At 40.0% G+C, this 23091-nt stretch overlaps 1 protein-coding gene across 1 annotated transcript; it reads left to right on the forward strand.

Annotated features, from left to right (window-relative positions):
- Nucleotides 1-917: 917 nt before the first annotated feature.
- rbm20 (RNA binding motif protein 20) lies at nt 918-21146 on the forward strand. Its single transcript, XM_086032796.1, has 14 exons — nt 918-961; nt 1439-2450; nt 3640-3704; nt 4042-4142; nt 5130-5230; nt 11602-11748; nt 12414-12545; nt 12635-12714; nt 12844-13519; nt 14521-14604; nt 14690-15266; nt 15923-15988; nt 17426-17547; nt 20277-21146. The coding sequence occupies exons 1-14, from the start codon at nt 918-920 to the stop codon at nt 20337-20339; spliced, it is 3270 nt and encodes a 1089-aa protein (XP_085888922.1). The 3' UTR covers nt 20340-21146.
- The last annotated feature ends 1945 nt before the right edge of the window (nt 21147-23091 follow it).

The raw sequence follows: 23091 nt of genomic DNA on the forward strand, positions 1-23091 counted from the left end.
ACATCGTATTCAATTATATTTTCGGTTCTGTGGTCATTACACTTTTCTTTTTTTTTTTTTTGCCAGCGCTGGTAACTACACTTATGTAGTGACATCCTGGAAAAGCCGAAAAAAGCTAAAAACACTTGTGTATTCTTTAAATCCGGTCCCTGAGAGCCCAGCTCATCAGCAAGCTCTGAGAAGCTTGATAACAATCCTGGTGATTTTTTGATCAGGTGTGTTGAAAGAGGGAGACATGTAAAACAGGCTGGATAAGGCTCTCAAGGAAGTAAATTTAACAAAACATTTTTTTTAAGTGGCTGGATGGATTTTTTTCAGTGTATAGTGCGTATTCTTTCATAATGTGTATCCTTGCATGCTTGCATGAGATTTCTAACCTTCATCATCAATAAATTGTTGGACCTTTTTCAGTGTGCCAGCTCACCAAAGGTTTCATACTGGTCTATTAAGGACACTGTTGTGGTGGAAGAGGGCAACTCTTGTATTTATAGCTTCAGAGTCACAGGCTGGCGCGGCGTAAGGGTAACTCTCTCCATCAGCAATGTACGTTCGCTTACGAGTGTTTACAGTCCACTCTGTGACTGGTAATTGCCTATTGTACAAAGTGAAATCAGTTGTCCTAATTCTAAGTATATATGGGATATTTCACATCTCAAAAACATCTTCACAATGCGCTAGACTGGAATATGTCACTTGGTGTTTACAGTACAATACAGTACAACCATAGTTCCAGAGAGTGGCCAATACAACAGTACAATACAACTTCATTGATGACAGTGATGATGGTGTATTTTTTTCACCCCTAAGGCTATTAGTCAAAACCCTTTAGTAGGATGGGTAACAGTGGGCTCAAGATAGGGTTGTCCACAACTTCACAAATGATGTGATGAATAGTGAGACGACTAAGTTTAGACAGTATGCGAGAGTATTTGTCCGAAAACAAAATGACAAACCAGTCAAAGTGGGTCATGGCAATCGGAGAGGACTTGTTTCTAAGCGCTTCTTTCACAGCGCCACGTGTTGTTTGGTGCTGGTGTTCCATAAAGTTATTCTATAGGGCATAAAGGAAGCATGGACTAGCATCACATTGAGTGAATTATGAAAAAAAATGCAAAAATGGGAGTCCGTCAGTGATGGACCCACACATCTCCCGTCTGCACTGACAGACAGGTGACAGGTGTCTGTTCATTATCAATACCTCATTGACAGAGTCAGACAAATCTGAGGATTATTATCTTTGCAAAGGCAGATATTTTGGAGTATTTAAATTGTGGAGGTGTACCTAATGTTGATCAAAACAGATTACTAGTAAATTTCCTTGAATGTTTGATGTGTCCATCCTGCTTATTATTCAGATATTAAAAACATTTTTTAGGTGAATTTCAATTAGATGAGTGTAGAAAAAAAACATAATTGTGTTCCCTCTCTCTGCCATCAGTTCGGTGCCAGTGGCCAGTGCAGACACGAAGGGCCCCAAGGCGGGGGGCCAGCCGGCTGGCAATTTGCCATTGGGGGCCCAGCAGCAGAACCAGCAGGTCCTCCTGACTCCAGCCAGCCTCCAGCTTGCTCAGCTCCAGGCCCAGCTTACCCTCCATCGCCTTAAACTGGCTCACGGAGGCAATACAGCCACTGCGGCCACTGTTCTCAATCAGGTTCTTTCCAATGTTGCCATGGCCCAGCCCCTCTTCAATCAACTGCGGAACCCCCAAGTTGGCTTTCCCACGGGGGCGCTCGGCTTTCCTACTTCAAATTCTGCCTTGGGGGCTGGAGGATTCAACCAGAACCCGGGGAATGTGAGACTGAACCATCATGGTGGAGGCCCCGCAGTGGGCCAACAAGCTGTGGAGTTTGGTAAGAAGTCCGGGCCTACATACCCCTCTGATATCGACAGGCGTTTTCAGTACAACTTGGGAGGAACGTCTGCAGCATCAGCCTCCGCTGCTGATGGGCATTTTGCCATGGTCAGCGCTCAAGCAAAACAAGTCAACAATGTTGGGTTCAAACAAGACTTCTACGGACAAGATATCTCCGGCCAACAAACTGGATTCAATGTTGGCGATCAGAGCATGAATCTGTATAACTGTACTGGACAGACAAAGCAATGGAACGGTCCAACGAATGTGAGTCACACTGTGAATGCACCCTTGGCCTCGGATGTCACCACTGTTTGGACAGCAGCTGGGCAGGCAGTGCGGTCCAGAAAAGAACTGTATAACCCAGAGGAGCCCACTTCTGACCACAAATTCAAGGCCAAGAGTGGGGGGTCGTCTTTTGTCACTGACGGCGTGCAGGGCTTTGGGAGTTACCAACCCCTACATGGAAGCGAGGAAACTTTGTGTTCAGGTACCAGGACCCTTCAGCCTTACCAAGTTAATGACTACCACGCTGTCACACCTACTCAACTGCCACACCAGTGCAGCATCTGTGACAAGAAAGTCTACAACCTCAAGGTGAGTCAGTTGCTCGGTCAAAAGTAATGGAAACACAATTTGATTAAAAAAAAAAAAAAGTGAATTGATCACCGGCAATTAATATTGACACACTATTAGGTACAGCATGTCATACGTCGTTTCAAGTCATAACCAAATTTCAAGCAAGTCCCAAGTGACTGTGGCAAAAATCAAGCAATTTGAGTCAAGTCAAGGCGTTATTTGGGTTAACCCTCGTACGTCAATTCAAACAATCTTGCTCAGTCACATCATATTCGCCCATCAGCCAATCTGCGCACAGCATCTGTACTTGCGTTTGCCATATTTTGTAATGGTGCCAAACAAGTCTCTAGATTGTCAATTACTTCATTTTCTTCTCAATCCAACACATAACATACATGAATCTTAGCTCATGTATGATCAGCTATCTGTTAGCTAAACTAAACGGAGCCTACCTGGTTTTGTGGGTTTTATAGTGACAAATAAAGCTAAATGTAGTTGCCTCGCATCTTTAAATTGCAACCTTGCATGTTGTGTTCCCTTTTTCCTATTTTATCGAAAACATAATCCTTTAATCCCAATGCATTATCTTTGGAGCCCGCAATGTAGTAGAAATGTATGTAAATATAAATCGTCGCTGTCATGTGAAAAACATTTTATTTCCATTTTTTTCAATTTTCTCATTTTTCCGTGAATGGTGTTTCCACGTTACAGACATCGCATTAACACAAAAAATTAAACTTTGGACATAAGTGTTTTTCACTGGACAGCAACAATATGTAATGTAGGGTGTATAAATATATATACTTCGATTATTTAAAGAGGAAGTCAACCCAAATATATTTTTAGAATATGTTCCCAGCAGACCCACTAGTTGAAACATGGCATTCTGGTTAATTTTGCGTTTGTGGAATATGAAATAAGCTTAAGTAGCAAAATGCACTGGTTTTTAGCCATCTCCGGGGGCTGTCGACTGAAAATGACATCACAACTGCACACAACGACCAATCACGGCCGACCTGCTTTCTGAATCTGAGCCGTGATTGGTTGTTGTGAAATAAATGTTTATATTAACTTCCTCTTTAAAGTCCACACCATACTCTAAACTTTTTTAATTGCCTGTAGCTTTGAGTTTGTACACAAGGGGCAAAGCTTCTGGTGTGTTAGATGTCAAGATTTCATGCATGTGGACTTGGGTGTGTATTTCCAGGACTGGGACCAGCACGTAAAGGGAAAACTACACCTGCAGAACCGAATGTTGTACAACAGCGAAACGTGAGTGTTCAAATCTGTGTGGATTTTAAAACAGCCCTATATTAACATGCAGCATACTGTTGCCAACAAGCAAAGCCGGTGACTTTAACTCTGGACTACCTTCTCAGTGATTATCCTTAAAAAATGACACATGTTACTTTAGTGAATTTTAATTTATTCTAGCACAATATTGGTCTGCGCAAAACAGATACATCTTTGTCTTGGTAAGTATTTCATTTTATTCACTGCTACATACGACTGTCTTGGTGTTTACATGCATATGAGCACTGTCATAAGCTATGAGAGCGCTGGACAGGGCAAACACAGCTAAAATGAGCCGTGTGCTTGATTTTTCCAGCGCGGCAGTGGTATCAGCCGGAGCTGCTCACTACATGCTCGGTAGGCCCTCCGATGGCGCTCCCAATGGAGGGGATTCAGTGAGCTACACTGCTGCTCAAGGTAAGTCACTCAGTAACTTGTGCTTCACAAGTTCAGTGCGCATCATGCATTTTCAAATGATAGCAGCACGTAAATGAGTGTAATTGATGGAGCTGACGGAATGAGATAACACACTATTATAAATAGACACAGGGCATTGCCGTGTCGAGATTTAAAAATATGGTCCAAGCTCCTCCCGTTACATTCCTTATATATGACGGGGTCTAATTACTAAGCGTGGCAAGATCAACATAAAGGCAGCATTGAGTAAAAAGGAATTGATATCAATAATATTGGGGGTGGCAATACTGTATGTTGTATTGAAAATGTTATAAAGCTTGGGAAAAATAAAAATGGTCATTTTCAACACCATTGTATACATTTTCTAAAGTCTTAACCACGCTGATGTTAACAGCATGTCATACTTAAAGCGGAAATCAGCAAAGCAGCAAAATCCACCCCTTTTCAGCCATCTACGGGGGCGGCCATTTTGTGACTTCTGTGGACTGAAAATGACATCACAACTGCTCGGGGGCTCAGGTAACGACCAATCCCGGCTCAGCTTCAGAACACAGGTCAGCCGTGATTGGTCGTTACCTGAGCCCTGAGCAGTTGTGATGCCATTTTCAGTCCACAGAAGTGACGGAATGGCCGCCCCCAGAGATGACTAAAAACAGTTAGATTAACTCTTATTCCGCAAACTCAATATTTATTGGAATGCTTTGTTTCAACTAGTAAGCTTGAATAGATTTTCTTGAAAAAAATATGTTTGGGTTGACTTCCACTTTAAGGCAGACATATAAAGCTGGACTTCAACTTGATAATTATTTTATTGTTCAGGTACATATAAGCATGGAAACTACTACATCCTAAAATATTTCAAAATACTGTACATACAACCATGTAACAGTATTGCAACCCTCTTACACTTTGTGGCATATTCAGTATTATCATATCAGTATTTGTTACAATTGCCCACTTTACATGTCGGAAATTGTTTCCATACAGATGTTTCCTCAGGAGTCAACACCTCATACTTGCCAGCTGCAACCATGACGAATTATCCTTTGCCCAGCACGGGATTTACGTCACAACAGCCAGAGTCAAAGGTCTGACAAACATGTCACATTTTTTCCACATCAAAGTACTCTACCCCTATAAATAAAAGTATGCTTCTGCTGCTTACAACAAAGCAGCAGCTAACCATGTTTATAGGCAGTCATAACCAGTAGCCAGGTTTCAATTATAACACACATGTATATTTATTTTGTGTTTCTTGTAAGATATATTTTTCTTCATACGTTTTTAGAGTTTAAAACTTACCCCTTGAAAAAAGTTAAATCATGCCACCAAAATATTTTGAGTAATGAAGAGGACTGGAACCATTTGATGGCATCTGTTAGGGCCTTTCTCCCTGTATTGGATACATTTTTCATTTATTAATTTGTGCATTTTATATACAGTATTATGAATTACAGCTGCATAATAAAAACAAAACGAGTTTACAAATCTTGACAATTACCAAACCATTAAGCAAGCCACAGTTAAACAGTGTAGCAGGTAGCAGTGGCTCAGTGTGTACGGTCCTGGGCTTTGGAGCCAGAGGGTCATGGTTCGAGTTCCAGCTACTGTCGAGGTGCGCTTGAGCAAGGCGTCATTCTCACCACCTCAGCCTAAGTGGTGCAGCACTCTGTGTGAAGCTCCTTCACTCTGAATCTCTCATTGCATGCCTACATATGTGTATACTGGTTCTATGCGTGGTGTGAAAAACCTAGAATACATCGTAATTTGAGTTGACTTCACCCGTGGCAGACTATAGTCAGTATGATTTAAAAACAATTTTAAAAAGAAATATAAAAACTTAGTGGAACACACAAAATAGTTGGATGTCTTGAAAACTGTATCACAAGTACTGTAGACTTTGATTCGCTTCAGTGGAAAGTCATTAAAAATGCTACCGCAAATAAATAATAAAGCGATAACATTGATTTTTAGCTTTTATTGTTCACTAAAAGGATTGTAGAGTTATTGGGTTTTTTATTTATGTTTGCAGTAAATCTTTCCCCACTCATCCATTTTCCTGTCAGAGAAATTGAACCGGCAACCTCTGGGTCAATGGACTTTGCATTTACAATTATGCTTAGAGTGCATTATTAGTGTGTTCCTCTCGAAATGTATATGTTTATTTGCTCTAACTAAATTGATGAATAGTTGACAGAGCGTTTTTCTCTTACTTAAACTCTTGAATACTCATACTGGTATCGGTCTGGGAAAAAAAGTGGTATCGAACATCCTTATAAAAAGAACCCCAGTATTGTTGTCCTTTGATTATTAAAGTCAAAGAAATATTAACATCTAAAAAAATTAAAAAAATGTGTACATTTGAATGCAAATTTTGAACTGGCACACATACATCAGACCTCAGTGATGGGAAATCCACATGATTCATTGGTTGCTCATTGGAAGCGGCTTTTATTGTATGAGTGTGAAAATATTTATAGGCTATTCTACATGAGCTAAAGTTAGTTTCTATAAACACACACCTGTCTGAGTAGAACAGGTGGAGTTTTATGATGTTTAAAGCCAAGTGCGTTCAGTGTTTATATACTGTATGTGTCCACAGTATTTTTTTTTAAAAAAAGGGAAAAAAGCCTTTAACACAACATTTCTACCAACAATTGATTCAAAAGAAATAATGAAAAAAAATCGAGTTGACAATCAGAATGAAGGGCTTGAAAAATCTGCGTAAAACACAGGGGGCTGTCCACATAGTCCATTTTCCTACTGGCATTGTTTCTTTGAAGTAAAGTTTCATGCTGTCCCACTTCAAGTAAGACGGTAGCTTCAAGGAATGAGAAACCAAACATAAAAACAATAAACACAGGATTACACTTAAATACTGTTAGCAGAACAAGCAGCTGCGTCAAGCTGCACATCGAGTAGAGCCCAGTAAAATGATCCCAGGGATCAGCATGCAAGGGTTGTGGAACGTTGGGACTGGGAGGAACCGTGAAAGTAAGCGGAGCAACTCCTTGGACCGCCAAACATGAATAGTGCTTTGTACAAACGAACAAACAGCATGTCGTCTGGATGGATTCCTGTCACTCAGTGCCATGTTAAATAGTTGTATAGGTTACATGTATTTGACCGGAGTACATTTAAATATTCAGCAGCAGTGCACATGGCGGAGCACATTCAGAATGCCAACTCGAGTGCTCGGAATAAACACTAAGTTGAAAATTGCTTTCTTTCTGTTGCTTGTATCATATTGTTCTGAAATAAACCAAACAGGTTCTTGCATACAGTGGAATCTCTGTATGCATACAGTACAATGTCCCAGCTTGTTGATCTCATTCAATGATTTATTACTCTTACTTTTAATTGTTGTTAATAGATGTAGCCTCTTTAGATATACAGTATTCATATTGTATAACTTAATATAGCCGCTACATAATGAAATAGAGATAACAAAACAAACATGATCTGAAAAAAGGTTTCTGGTCGGAGACTTGGACAACATACTTGAACAAAATCGAATGTACAATAATCGCCGCTTTAAAAAGCTACTCATCCCACTCAAATCGATTCACAATAAAGGGCTTATTTGGCGACTTTGAAATGTGAACAGTTGATAGTGAAACACAATTTAAGAATACAAAGTTATGTGTCACCAATTGCACAAAAGAAAGATAGAAAGAGTTTGTATTTGTTCTCGTCTGACCAAAGAATCTGGAGTGGCATTGGGCCTCAACTACAAAGGGCAGCCACTGATGTACCAAAGGCAGTGTTTTATGTACAGAAATAGAATACAAGTAATATTTAAGTCATGGTTACCTTTACAAGGAACGAGGTTGTCTTAAAGTGACCAAGTTCTGAACATTATTCTTTACCTTTTTTAGTACTTACAGAGCTTTACAATTTGCTTGATTTTCATTAGCTTATATCAACCCATATTAGCATCATAACTCAATATTTTGTGTTCCTAAGCTGCTCAGACGGCTGTCTGTCATTGATTTCTTTTGTTTTGCTCAGTTTCAGTGTAGATACATTTCTTTCAAAGGAGGCACCACTAAGTGGAGTAACGCAATTTTGCTGATCCTGAATAGTTCATGAAAACTCTGCCATATTGTAACTGATTTTAGTATTGCATAAAATTAATGCTGGAACCCCTTCACGTTTTTTTTTTACTATCATCTAGCTGGTGCATTTCATTAGCTTCACAACCTAATATTTGTTATAATGTCATTTTTTTGGTCAGAAAATGCTAAATGCTGAACTAAAAGATACTGGATAACACTAGCAATTAAAATGAAACAGTAACAGAATCAGTATAATAGTAGTGTTTGTAGTGCAAATTAACCCATTAAGGAACAAAGCGCCTGGCAAAACATCTCTCTAAAACTTAAGGGTGACTTAAGAATCATCCTTTAAAACCTGAAATTTTCTCGGAAATTGAACACCTACAAAATAATTGATATCACAACCCCTATTCCACTTGGAACCTTCAACCCTGTCCACCGCTCCACTCCTTGGTATGCAAATATGTTTGCTTATGTGCACACCCCTATATATTACATCATGTTAAAACATAAAAACACTCAGTTTTATCTTTGACAGTTGACAAAGTCCTCATGGTGGTAATTTTTGTTGCCAATGTGCTGGTCTGTCTACTTTATGTAAATTCCTGCATACTATTTTTATTTAATTCGGTAGTGAAATATTTTGGGCTGTCCTCATTTTTGTAACTTTTATTCAAAGTGTTTTTGTTCACAGTTTTAAGTCACTGACATGTACTGCTGGTTTGTGGTCTCAGCTACTGTTCATCGCCTGAGTCACCCTCAGTGGGGATCTCAGTTCTGCGGTCAAATCGCCTAGGCTTTCACAAGCACACGACATTTGCAGGTCAAACATTAGTAAAGTGCAGAGAGCAACGGCCAAGACTGTTCTTCATTTGAACATTCAGCGAATATTAACAGCCTATAATGGGATCTGTTTATTGAGCCCAGTGTATATTGACCTTTATGTGCTCTGATGGTGGCAGTGGTACTGGCATAGAGCTGTTAATAGAATTATCGCTCTTGTACCTTTCAAACTGCCAAAGTCATCTTGCTGGCCAGAAACCATTAAGTTGTCACCATAATGCATACTTTCCACTGTTTCAAACTAGAAGTAACCAAAAATGCAGATGTTGCACTTATTTTTAAACAGGGTTTTGTAAGTTTATGTGAGCTGCATTTTAAAAACGTTTAGGGACAACAAGTAGAAGCATACATTCATGTTAGAGTAACTTTCATCTTTTGTTTAATATCATCAGTAAACAAACAGCATGTTAAAATTGATGTTTGTGTGATGTGTGTAGGTATAAAATAAAGATGTTTCCCTTTGTGCGTTCTTATCATGGCTTTTAGTTAGCGTGTAATGTAACTGTTAGTGTTTGTCAGGCTAAGCGGTTTAGATAGTGGATGGATGGATGGATGGATTGGAGGATGGATGGATGGATTTGCACTGATCAAATGACCTTGTTTACTGCTGGTCGTAGGGGGAATCAGAGTGAGGTGGAGGGGCCCCCAGAAATTGCAGTTGCGTCACAATGGTTGCAGAAATTAGACTCTGTGATGAATTCACAACTGCTTTCTGCAACTGTGGAAAGGAGAATGTTTGTGTGGTTTGTTACTGGGCTTTTAAAGATTCCCCTCCATAGTTCAGTTGAAGAAGAACAAAGGGTAAAATAACCACTGTATTGCCATCATAACAATGACGCTGTTGTGACTGTGACTGGGTTTTGGTCTTTGATGTTATTGTTACTTTGGTCTTTCATTTGGCCACACGGGATTAGGTGCGGCCTCATGTTTTTATGTATTTAAAGAGGAAATATATTTTTTTAAGAATATGTTCTCAGCAGGCCCACTAGTTGAAACACTCCCTCCTTAGATTTTGGTCTATGAGACGAATTGACGTCAGAACCGCATTTTTTTCCCGGCTAAAACAACACATATGACTAAGCATGATCAGTAGCAACGGCAACTGTGTCAGGTTGTCAGCATCAAAGTGTGCTTAGAGAGTCATTTAGATCTAATAACTTGGGCGCTGCCAGAGGCTAGAGGTGCTCGCACTGCTAGCATTTAGCACTAAATGCTGGCAACTAGCGCCCTTAATTAGCGATTGAACATTATTTTAGGACAATGTTGTTTGTGATAGCAATAAACGGTCCAAACACAGTCTGGAAGACAAGTAAATCCAGAAGCTACGCCGAGAAACACTACCGGGAAGCGTACCAAGGCATTCATGTCTATAGTGTTTGGTAAGGTAAGGTTTATTTTGAAGTTGGCCTTCTCACCGCGTCTTCCTGACAGTGTACAAGTAAATACGTAAATAAGAGGGTACTCAAGCACCTGCAGTTTCATCCTGTTAATGGCAATTGTGTTGTATAGTATTGTAATTCCGGTTAGACCGCCCCTAGCGGTGGAAGAAAAATCCACAGAATAGCCACACATTTATGTAAAAGGCATGGTTCAAAGCCTAGGAAAAAAGTAGTGGCTTATAATCCGGAAAACGGAATACGGTGTGTGTGTGTGTATATGTATGTATGTATATATATATATATATATATATATATATATATATATATATATATATATATATATATATATATATATATATGTTTATTTGTGCGTGGTTTTTTATGTGCGTATACTATCTACATAAGGAATTTAGGAATACATATTTTTGTAGCCTAAGTACCAATTCAGTAAATGTGACCATGATAAGCACTGCAATAAAAATGGTGCCAAATATACGACACCCCAAAGTAGGTAGATATTACATCTGCTGCTATGTTTATTGAAGTATGACCTGTGTCTCATTATGAAAAGGGATGTTGAAAATGCAATTAAATGTAGGTCAGTGTACTTGGCAGTATCAAATGTTTGAAACTCCTCTTGGCAGTAAGCTGACAAGTGTGTAAATCGAATTGTGAAAAACGTATACTGCCACAGTTCTACAGCTGCTATTAATGGTACCAGCTGGATCAAAGACATGCTGTGTGATGGTGTTGCATTGTGGATGGGCAGAATAGTTTTCTGCTGCGACCTCCACCACGATGCTACGTAGATTATTCTGACATATCATTGTATGATACATTTAATCATAGAACTGTGATTTTTATGATTCCTTTTTTCTTTTTTGGGTGATTGACACGGACTAATCACATGGTTGTGTGTGTTAGGTCAGTTTCGAACACCTGCTTAAGTTACCAATTATGGTAACTTCACACTCTCTGGAGGCCCTTGGGGAAATTCTCATTTCAGTCTGAAGAGAAATGTCAGAGTCAGGCTGCGGCGCAACTATGTCACACCCCCAAGCAGTTGGAGTTTCTTGACCTTTTCTCAAGGGCATCATGTCAATTGCCAAGTCAAAGACTAAGCCACTGCAGTTAATTCTTTGTTTTCTTAGATGTTTCTGTTTCTTGTTATATTTTCAGCCGTTTCCACCAAGAAAAGCCACCACAGGACGTGTTGTTCACATCTGCAACCTCCCTGAAGGCAGTTGTACCGAGAATGATGTCATCAATCTGGGACTGCCCTTTGGCAAAGTTACCAATTACATCCTGATGCGCTCAACCCATCAGGTATAACGAGAGATTTTTTTTTTTGTCACTGATACTTCTTTATTGGTTTATCCTTAGTGATGTTATTGTGCATGCTATTCTAGACTTATTTTCTACTAGATGTTGGAATGTTGCATCCAGAAGATCATTTGTTTTTTCATTTCATTTTTCATGATTAGAACTCAAAGATACTGTAAAAGACTTTTTGTGTGTGTACAAAATAGGCCTATTTCGAGAGATGGGCACTTGACCCTGTTTTGCCGGTCCGTCCGCAACCCGGGCACGCTTCCGTCATCATCCCTCCATCCTTATTCATAAAAATAACCATCCTCTGACCCCGTCCGTCCTCGTCCTTTTAAAGCGCTTCCATCTTTACATTGCATCAATCTGTCCCCCCCCCCCCCCCGCCAAAAAAAAAGAAAAAAAAAAAAGAAAAGAGAGAGTGAGAGGCAGGGTACACCATGAACTGGTCGCCAGCCAATCGCAGGGCACAAATAGACAAACAACCATTCACATTCACAATCACATTCACGCCCACAGACAACTTAGTCTTCAATGAACCTAGTAACCTACAGTATTATGCATGTTTTTGGAATGTGGGAGGAAACCAGAGTGCATTTTGATATAACATGCAAAATCATACAACTGCTGAATTTGAGATTTGTTTTTATGCTCTCTCCAAACAGGCCTTTCTGGAAATGGCCTATATCGAGGCAGCTCAAGCCATGGTTCAGTACTATCAACTGACGCCAGCTACGATAAACAATCATAAACTTCTGATTCGAATGTCTAAAAGATACCAAGAGCTACAACTAAAGGTAAGACTTGAGTAAAATGTGTATGCATTGTGTTCAAAGTTACAAAAAAATAATAGCTATTACTAAATTCAATTGTCTTATTTTTATAGAAACCGGGTAAAGATGTTCAGGCAATCATCCAAGATATTGCGTCTCATTGGGAAAGAGATGAAATGCAAGAACCTGAGCAGTAAGGAAATGTTTCATCTTTCTGCAAAATGCAAAACATCACAGATTATTGAAATGTTTGGCTAAAAGTTCACTTGTACATGACAGTGGCATGCCAGGTCCAATTTATTTACCTATCACCTCCCTCCAGCTACATGGCAGACAGAGCCCGCTCCCGCAGCCCCGTCAGAAGCTCCCTCAGCCCTCACTCACACAGTCCCAGTTTCACATCCTGTGGCTCAGCCCACAGCCCCCAGGCGGCACCCTGCAGGGCTCAGGAGAGAGGCGCCAATGGCCTGGGCCCACGCCGAGGTTCTTGGGACTGGTCTTCGCACTATAGACGAGGTGAGGATGACAAGGAGAGGGATGAACCCTCCAGGCGGAATGGCTGCAGCACTGATGGCGACCGCACCAACGAACGACCTTCAGACCGGCGGAAAGCCTATGGGAAACCCTCGGATTATGTCATCTCCAGGTCTGCAGACGAGAGAGGTTTTGAGAAAGGGATGACTGGAAACAGAGACTTCCCTCGAGGCAGTCCTCAAGGCAAATCCTTCAATTCCTACCGAAGCGTGGAGGAAAGCTTGTACATGAAGTCGGACAAGGTGAGCAGATCTCCATACCAAAGACACGATAGCAAGTCAAGAAGGAGGAATGGCAGCGACCACAGCAGGCATTCGAGGCATCTGGAGAGCGAGATGATTGATGACCCACACCGCAGAACTCCAGAAGATAAGAAGCTGCATTCACCCAGCAGGGGGAGAAGTCGAAAGCCAAACAAGAGGTGCACCCCTACAGAGAAACATGACAGCCCAACAAGAAATACTGTGAGTAACAAATACATATTGGCTACAGTTTATCTTGAGGGTTAAATTCCAGACCAGCGATATGTGAAAATCCGAGGTATAGAGAGACTATTAAAAAAAAAAAAAAAAAAAAATTTGATAGTTTTACCATACCCCCACCCGCACACTTAAAACACATATGAACTTATGAAAACACAATTTTTAAAGTATGCATTCGCCTTTGTTCTCACTCTCAGCTCCAGTTCTCCAAAATAGGAGGTAAAGTGGACTTGCTTCAAGCTGTTTGTCACTCCTAAAACAAAGGACAATTAAATATTGTTTCTTGAAATACCAACATTTTCAACCACGCCATACTATGAGAATAATACTAACATACAATATAATGCAAAATGCCATTAGTGGGCTAACGGAAATGATCATCGATTTTACAGTAAGTATAAAACTTCAAACGTGCTATTTTAACATACATGGAGAAGCAACACATACCAACATATTATGACATACAATAGCATTCACAAGCATACACACATACATTTTTTTTTTTAACCTAATCCCTTCGCTGGGTAGCTGTGGATTTTGCACAGATTAAGCTACTTTTACCCAGTATTTGGTTCATTATTTTCACCCAACATATTGAAGGTTGAAGATTAGATTTAGGTGGGCTAAAGATCTGAAGCTGAAGAGGTGTACTGGAGTTGAAGTCAATTTAATGTAACACTCTAACAGAATGTTGATGGAGGCCGCGTGGCGAAGTGGGTAACACTGTTGATTTCAGACAGAGGGATCAGGGTGTAAATTCGGGGCAGACGTGTCAGGAAGGGCATCCGGTGTGAAAGTTGAACCAGACATCATGCAAGTGACTTGCTGTGGCAACCTGGCCACTGACAGGGGAAAGTTGCCACTTCTTAAAAAATGTTGGTAATACAATTAGTATTATTTTGAGCCATAGCTATACTGCTAACCTGGTCAGTTGAATTCCATTCACCATATTCTTGTAGATACTAATTCAGTTTCCTTTGTAGGATGGCCAATCTAAAGAACATGTCTCACCTCAGGGCAGTAACAAGTCAGAAGATGCTGCTGAACGTTTTAAGCTTAAGGACACCGTAAGTAACAAGATGAATAAGAAGTCGACATCTGTAAACATGCTTAGCTGTGTATTCAAAGACTTTTTCTTGATTACTTTGCAAGGCGAAGCGGTTGGAAAGTGAAGAAAACACTGATGACGAGTCTTGTTATCCCAAGAACATGGAGGAATTTCTTACAGTTGATGAAGTGGGAGAAGATGACGATTTCATTATCGAGCCGGACCTTCCTGAGCTGGAAGAGGACGTGACTCGTCCTGAAGAGTCTGCAGAGGAACAAACGCAAACAAAGGAGGAAACTTTACGGTCACCTTCACTTGTGTTGGAAGAGCAGGGGACGTCTATTAACAAATCCGTCCAGGAACAGACATGTGAGGGCACTGAAGTCACAGAAACCTGTGGAACTGAGAAAGCAGTTTTAACTGAGACAAATGTGGAGGAACAAATAAAGAGCCCTGTGACTTCTGAGCCACCAGTTATGAACCTAAGTGAATTTCCCAATGAGGAGTTTAAGCCGGCGCCGGAGGAGACGAGTGCAGAAGTTCCTGACAGTAGGCCCTTAGAAGAAGAGCCAGTAAAGAATCGCATTGAAATATTCGAGGACAGCAAGGTCCAGGATGTAGTACAGGTCACCGAGGCCAGCTCTAATGTCACTCAACAGAAGGACAGTATTCTTAAAAAAGGTACTTTACACCACAGATATTTTCAAGTCTCAACATTCTTTCTTTTTTTTCATTGCCACTTGATACTGAATACTTGATCCTGATCATACCCGTAACCAATTATAAATGACATCCAGTCAACAAATTTTTACATTTAGTAAACGTTTCTTTTTTTGTTCTCTAGCGCATCAGGTTTTCTTCACGATGCTAATAAAAATATAATACCAAATGTAATGTATTTGATAATATTTGTGAATTACGGGTTAGTTTCAGCAACAGGTAGAATCTTATTTTTCTGAAATGTCATAGCTTTAATTTAATTTCAACACATGGCAACATGTGTATTGCCCAACCTTTTATAGGTCAAGCTTAAAACCCCCAAAATTCAAATATCTCCAAAATCTGCTGTCCTAGAAAAAAAAGAAAGATATTTTTAAAATCAGTATCACAAATACATTTAGCGACACCTAAGCCTGCTCTGATTAAAATTTGCTGTTGATCAGTGATAGCAACCCATCATAAAAATATGAAAGACTTTAGACACAAAGTTGCACATAAATTAACATACACTAAGGAAAACAAAGTTATCACCACAAGTAAATACAGATTAAGCGTTATTTTAAAAAAAATGTTTTGCAGCTACCCTTTTTTCCTTTTCTCTAATTTGTTTTTTGCAGATGTTGAAGTGCCCTCATCATCTATTGAACAGGAGAAGGTTGTCATTGAACACATCATCCCTTTAGGTAAGCCGGATTCATGTTATGACACCTCAGTCGCAGTGAGATGGAAATGGAAACAAATCATTAAGGTTCTCCAGTTATACTCAAAATAGAATATGGTCATATGTCCCTTTTATAGTTAATCATTCTAGCAGCCTTGAGATCTCAGACATTAGCGTCTGCTGTCTTAGTGTGAACGTTGAAGCGTTATCGTGTACACGGCTAATAACGGCCCTGACAACCTGTTGCATTAGCACTCTAATTGACGGGAATTGGCTGGCCACTTGCTGACCTATTTCCGTGATCCGCTTGTGAACTGCACCCTTGAGAGATGAGTATTTATTTTATTATTAGCACTGGAATGGCATGGCCCAGCACATGCTGCATAGGGACTTACATAAGCCGCTGCTGCGTGGCAACAATAGATCACAGATACGAGAGCTGTCTGCCATGAGTAATAGGGTTATTTTGGTTGTCTGATGCTTCGACAATCTGTGTTTCTATCCAGAACAAACTCTGCACAACTGAAATTGGGGATTTTTCAAACCTAAGGCAAAGGCTGAACTGTTTTCTGAAGCTGAGCCATGATTGGTCGTTACCTGAGCCCTGAACAGTTGTGATGTCATTTTCAGTCGACAGAAGTGACAAAATGGCCGCCCCCTGAGATAGCTAAAAAGGGGTGGATTTTGCCTCGAAACTCATATTTCACAAACGGAATATTAATCAGAATGCTGTGTTTCAACTAGTGGGTCTGCTGGGAACATATTCTTGAAAAAAATGTGTTTTTAAAAGAAGGTTAGCCTTGTCAATATATAAATCGTCTATAGGTGTTAATGTGAGTTGGAATGGTTGCTTGTCTGTGCCCTGCGACTGACTGACAACTAGTCCAGGGTGCACCTCGCCTCTCGGCCAATGCCGCGTTTACACTTGTGAAGGCACAGAGAACATATTATTGCAAAGAAGTTTGGGGGGTTGACTTCCACTTTAATTCTTCGCAAATCAAATTTTTTTTACTAAGGTTTGTTCCTGCTTGTATTATGAGAGTGTTGGGGAAGATTGGTATACCAATTGTATGTGCATTTTATTCATGCAACTATTGCTGTGGATGCTAAGGTAAACAATGACTCTCGGCCATGTTCTTTGTATTACGTTGGTGTGAAAGTAAGATTTTGGTTGATATTGACTGCCAGAATCAAATATTCTTTACTGAAGGCATATTCTTTTAACAGTTGTAAGTTTACTCTTTAAATACACTTGCAACTTAATTGTGACAGAGTATCAAGGGGTCTAAGAATACCGCTTCCATATGAAAATGGCAGAAAAGTTACCGGTATCAAAATCTTCCCCTAGATGTGGGCGTGGCCAGAGAGTGACAAGAGGTGGCAATAGCCATCATGTAGCTTCGCCCCTCAAATAGTTCCCTAGAAGACGGTAACTTACATATTGCTTATTGCTTTGCAGGGGTGGAGTTCATTGAGCCAAGGACTGGTTTCTACTGTAAACTTTGTGAGCTGTTCTACACCAGTGAGGAAACTGCAAAGATGAGTCACTGTCGCAGCACTGTGCACTACAGGAACCTACAGGTGTGTGCTGTCAATGTCCTCCAGCCAGTTGACTGATGCCACTCGACTAGATATTGTTACAGTCATATTTGTGCGAGAGTGTATCCACACAAACATTTTACTCCTGTTTGTGTGTGCTTGTCTTAGCATCATCAGGGTCACAGTTAAAATTCTGTCTGTTTTGTGCTCCTCATTTGGAAAATGATCCCACGCAAGGGTGACATAAATGTTCAAGATGAAAACCATACACTTCATCATGAAGGATGCAAATGCAATTATTTGTCCCAGCCACAAGCATAAAGCATAAAAACGTATCATGCATAATAAACAGTCACAAATATAAAATATAGTCTTGCACTCCAATAATTTAAGCATTTTCAATGTACGTTTTGGTTCAAAATGCTCTCATATTGGTTCAAAACACAAAACAACAGTCCAATATCAAATGTAGAAATTGTCCATTTTTATATTCATTCATTATACAGAAATGGGCATTTTACTAAAAATTGAGCGTCCGTTATTCGTCATCCATCTGCAATGTGGGTACCCTTATGTCATCCGTCATTCGCCATTTTATCCGTGGGGGATGGGGGGGGAAACATATATATATTAGGGCTGGGCGATTTGGCAAAAATATCATACCACGATTTTTTACAAATAAAATCACAATCACAATTTTATCATGATTCTTTTTTTACATCTTTTTTAAGACTTATTTGCACATTTCTGACCATTTTCCTCATGTTAAACATATAAAACATATTTAAAATGTATATAAAACTCTAAAAGAAAAAAATGACGTTTTAAGCCAGCTAAGCTTTCTGAACAGGTTTTAATTTGAATAGTGATATTTTTTATCAAAATGTGCAGTGAATGTAAACGTAACGTAAACATAAAAACACAGCTCGTAACGCGGGTCTTGCACTTTGAAGAGTCCTTTAAAGCCCTCGTTTTCCACTGTTTTAATGGGAATCATGTCTTCAGCAAGGTAATAAGTCACTGCCTCAGTTCCTTCTTTACACTGCTTGCCTGTTTTTTCATATGGAGTACCCTTGTTAAATGACTGTGTTACCGTGGGTTGCGTTAGTTTGGAGCTAGCGGCTCCGTAAATCTCCGTTTGCTGTGGCTGAACCGAGTCCCTGCAAACTTTGCAAATAACTGGTTTGCGCTTTCTCCTCCGAGGAAAAGCCAAACCAAATCGACACTGTGAATGTCTTTTCTTTCTTTTCGGTACCAACTCTGCTTCGTGGTGACTTTCCGCTATAGCTTCCCGCTATAGAAACAAACAGGGAGGCGAGGAGTGTCACGTACGGTTCACTGTGCGTTCTGTGATTGGTTGGTCGGGTATACATGTCAGCGGCTTTGCGTGCCATAGAGCTAAACTGTATCGAATGTGCCATGTAGACAATCAAACAATCTTCCGGCTTTATGAGATTGTGAACACGTCGCTTAACAATCTAATATCGTCATATCGCCCACCCCTAATATATATATATATATAGTTGTAATATCATTCAAGCATGAATGTCATTCAATCAGATTTGCCAACTCGGTGAGATACAGTATGTGTATAAACACACCCAATGAACGCAGAAACACAAATATTTCATGTTCTCTTGATCCATAACCCTTGTCTGTTACAATATTTTCCATATTGTCCAGCAGCAAGCCGTGTCACATTTCTCTGTTGGCTGGCATCACAGCTGACCTAAGTCAGACGAGAAATGATTCCCGAGCATTCAATGTGTGACATTCCGAGAAGAAAAATGTTCTTAACACTTGTGCTGTCTGTCAAAGCTGCATGTGGTCCCCATGTTATGTATGTAGATATTTAATGGTTTACATTTCTTCCAGTATTATAACTCAAGAGTTGAAATGAGCTTTCATAGCACGGTTGTTATCTTATTTCTGTTCCGTATGAGAAGTCCTGTATATCAGAAATAGTATTTCAAACATTCTACATCTGTATGAATTTGACAGAAACATAATAATGCTCAAACAGTGCACAATAACTTTTAATTCAGTATTACTGCAGAATAAAAACATTGATAGACCATTACATTCAAAAAGATGAGCTTGCACACTGTGTTAGTTGGGAGGCTCTACTAGGTAAACTACAGTACTTTCTCTTTTTATTTCCTATGGTAATGCATTAAACCACACAGACAACAAATAATAGTATGATTTACAGTGGTGGGCATTTTACTAAATTTTACTGGTCTGTCATTCGTCCGTCAGCAGCCTGGGTACCCGTCCGTCATTCATCAGTCCGTCATTTTTCGTGATGCACCGAATTGTAATTGTCAGTTCGTCAGTCAGTTCGTCAGTCAGTCCGTCAGAAGTCTGTCGGTCTATCAGTTGGTCCGTCAGCTTTTTTTTTTTAAGGCAGATATTGCGCCTTAAATCCTCATAGTAAAACATTATGCTGACTATTGTTTATTTGGCATTTTTGGACAGAAGGGTTTGTTGCCTCAAGAAGCAGAAAAATTAGGGAGAGCGGCAGTAAGTGAGCCGAACACAAAAATGGTATTTACATTACTGCAAAAACTGCACTACATGGGTTATGTGACAGTGTTCAATTTGCAATTGAATTGCTGCACTGTAACAAAATGTATTTGTTCACTCATGTGCCCCAAAAAAGTCTCTTCGCATAGTTAATCAACTGTAGCAGAAATGTTTGTAGAAATCTGAATTTTGGATTGTTCTTTGCAACACTTTTTTGAAAAAATCTTTTTCTTCCGCAAATGCAGAAATACCTGTCCCAGCTGGCACACGAGAGCCTAAACCTTGCTGAATTTTCAACCACACAGTAACCTCCTGTCCTCTTACCTCTTGACAGCAAGTGGCACAAGTGGACTGCATGGAGGCATAAAAACTATGGATATTTGCACTTGTTTTACACTACTGCAATAATGGTTGGATATCTGCAATGTTAATGAGAATTGCATTCATTTTTTTACATACTGTAATGTATAGCAAGGGTATTAATGAGTTTTATTATTGTACTTACAAAGACATGTGTTAATTAATTTAGATTTGACACACTACAAGAAGTTCATTTGCTTTCAGGACAAAATCTGACTTCCAGTTTGGTCTTTGACTTGTCCAAATAACAATAATAGATTCTATTATTACAAATATCGAGTGACTTAAATTATGCCAATGAATGTTTTTACTCAGTTGGAACTGAGGCAGATTCTCAGGTTCATTGTATTTGTTGGTTTCCAACTCAGTGTGTATTATTTGTAAATCATTGATAACTGGAGTCTTTGTAAAGCTTTTCATTGACTCTGGTCTCGAGTGCACTACAGTTGTCTTTCAGGTACAAAAAAAATGTGTAAGAATAATGATGCAATGGCTTTGCAAACCATTTCTGCTATGTATAAATGTCCCTTAAAATGTCAACCCCTCACAGTACCAGCTTTATGAGCTTAATTTAATGCCTTGACATTTTAAATATGGTACGTTCAACTGGACCATGTACAGTAGTTAAACTTCCAACATGCATAACTGTTGCTTGTTTCAAAGCCACATTTATTTTCTACACTATGAAACCTTATCCTTGATGTTAATGTTGTTTTCGCAAATATAATTGTCATGTGAATAAAAACTTGAGGCTGTTGGTGTTGTTTTGTCTTTCTTAATTTATAAACCGGTTATTTTGTGATTAATTAAGGTCAGCTAATTTACCTGCTACATTGGGGTAGTGACTGTACATTAGACGCCATTCATCAGTGTCAACTGTTTTAAATCCTACTCATGCCTTTGAACAGTATTATTGTAGATGAGCGCCCCCATGTGTTGAGGCAGAATAGTTCAAAGTTGCGTAACAAATTTTAATTGACCATTAGTGCCATTTATTACAATATACGACTGCTTTGTATGACGAAATAAACAGTTTTCATCAACAAAACAGTGACTGCTGGAGCAGACGATCAAAATATCTATTTGTAATGAAAAAGATGACATCTTATTAAGCCAGACAACCGTTTTTGTTGTTGTTTTTTAATTCTATAAAGTTGTCTTCGGTTACGAAAGGCGGTTATGACTGCGTATTTTTGTGTATTGACTTTAATACTGCTTAGGGGAAAACCAGTCTGGCGTGTTCCGACATACGTACACGTTGGGGGTTCGTCACCACCGTAGGAACGGAACTGCATCCTAAATCGAGAACCTCCTTTATTCAGTATTAATAAATATACAATCATGTATACATCAGGAAATCATCTAACGGTATACTGTATGACAGGGGTCACACATTTTTGAAAGTGAGAGCTTCTTGGTGCTGATTAATGCGACAGGCCACCAGTTTGATACAGTCATGTTAATGATTTCTCACAATAAGGACCATGGACTAACAAAGATAAGGTAGGAAACATAGATATTGATTTGCAAAACGTTATCCCTTCAGGTCTCTGCAAGTATTACCAAGGAATTCGCAGGCAGGGCTTTGGGTGCTCCGGCACCTAGCCCCTTTTCTCCTTCATTCTTTTGGCAAGTGATTGTGTGTGAAAGCCTGTCTGTGGCCTTTCAACGATGAAATGTATCATAAGTCAGGCCAAGAAAAAAAAAGGGTTAGGCTAATTTAGTCATCAATGCAGTTAAAGCGTTTGTCTTTGCAAGTGTGTGAATGAGAGAGGGAAGGCCAGTGTAAGCTGGGAAACGGGCCAGAGGCCCCATAACAGGGCATGCATTTCTAAGATACTCCTGAACACATCACAACTTATGGCTTGCACACAAACTATAACACACACAAGCAGGTGTTTCAACGAACACATTGACAGTGATCGTGGTAGCAGAACTGAGCTAATGTTCAACTAAAAGGCCATATACTGTAAGTTGAGTCAAACTGTTACATACTGTCAACATGTGTGGCAAATAATTGGCAAAGAGTGTAAACGTTAAGGGATAATGCGGAGTCGGTCGTTATCATGAAATGCCCACCGACGGGGAGATATCTATGTGGCTGAAGTCATTGAGGTGGTTAAAAAGCTCATCTTGTTAGCAGGGCCCTGGAGGTGGAAGGCATCTGCCCAAAGTTCCTGAAGGCTCTGGATGTTGTGGGGCTGTCCTGGTTGTCACGTCTGTGCAACATTGAGTAGACATGGGGGACCGTGCTCTAGCTTGCCAGAGTGTGGTGATGGTGCCCCACTGAAAAAAAGAGGGACTGGAGACGATGGGGTAGGGGCAACTACAGCAGGATCAAAGTCCTCAACCTCCTTGGAAACCTCTACTCAGAGGTGCTGGAGAGGAGGGTCAGTCAGGAAGTCCAATCTCAGATTCAGGAGGAGCAGTGTGGTTTTTGTTGTGGCTGTGGAAATGCGGACCATCTTTGTACCTCCCAGGGAATCTTGTGCAGGGTGCTTTTGGAGTAAGGGGTGCCGGAACCGCTAACCCTGTACGAACGGTGTCAAAGTTTGGTCCACATTGCTGGCAATAAGCCGGATTCATTTCCAGTGAAGATTGGAGTCCGCTAAAGCTGCCCTTTGTCACAGACATAGATAGGGAGATGGGAGACTCACTTGGATTAACGAATTCCAGCAGCTAGATTTAGAAAATGGGATA

This window comes from Filicampus tigris, chromosome 6 (assembly GCF_054856515.1).
Source record: "Filicampus tigris isolate MCC_2025a chromosome 6, RoL_Ftig_1.0, whole genome shotgun sequence".
NCBI lineage: Eukaryota > Metazoa > Chordata > Actinopteri > Syngnathiformes > Syngnathidae > Filicampus > Filicampus tigris.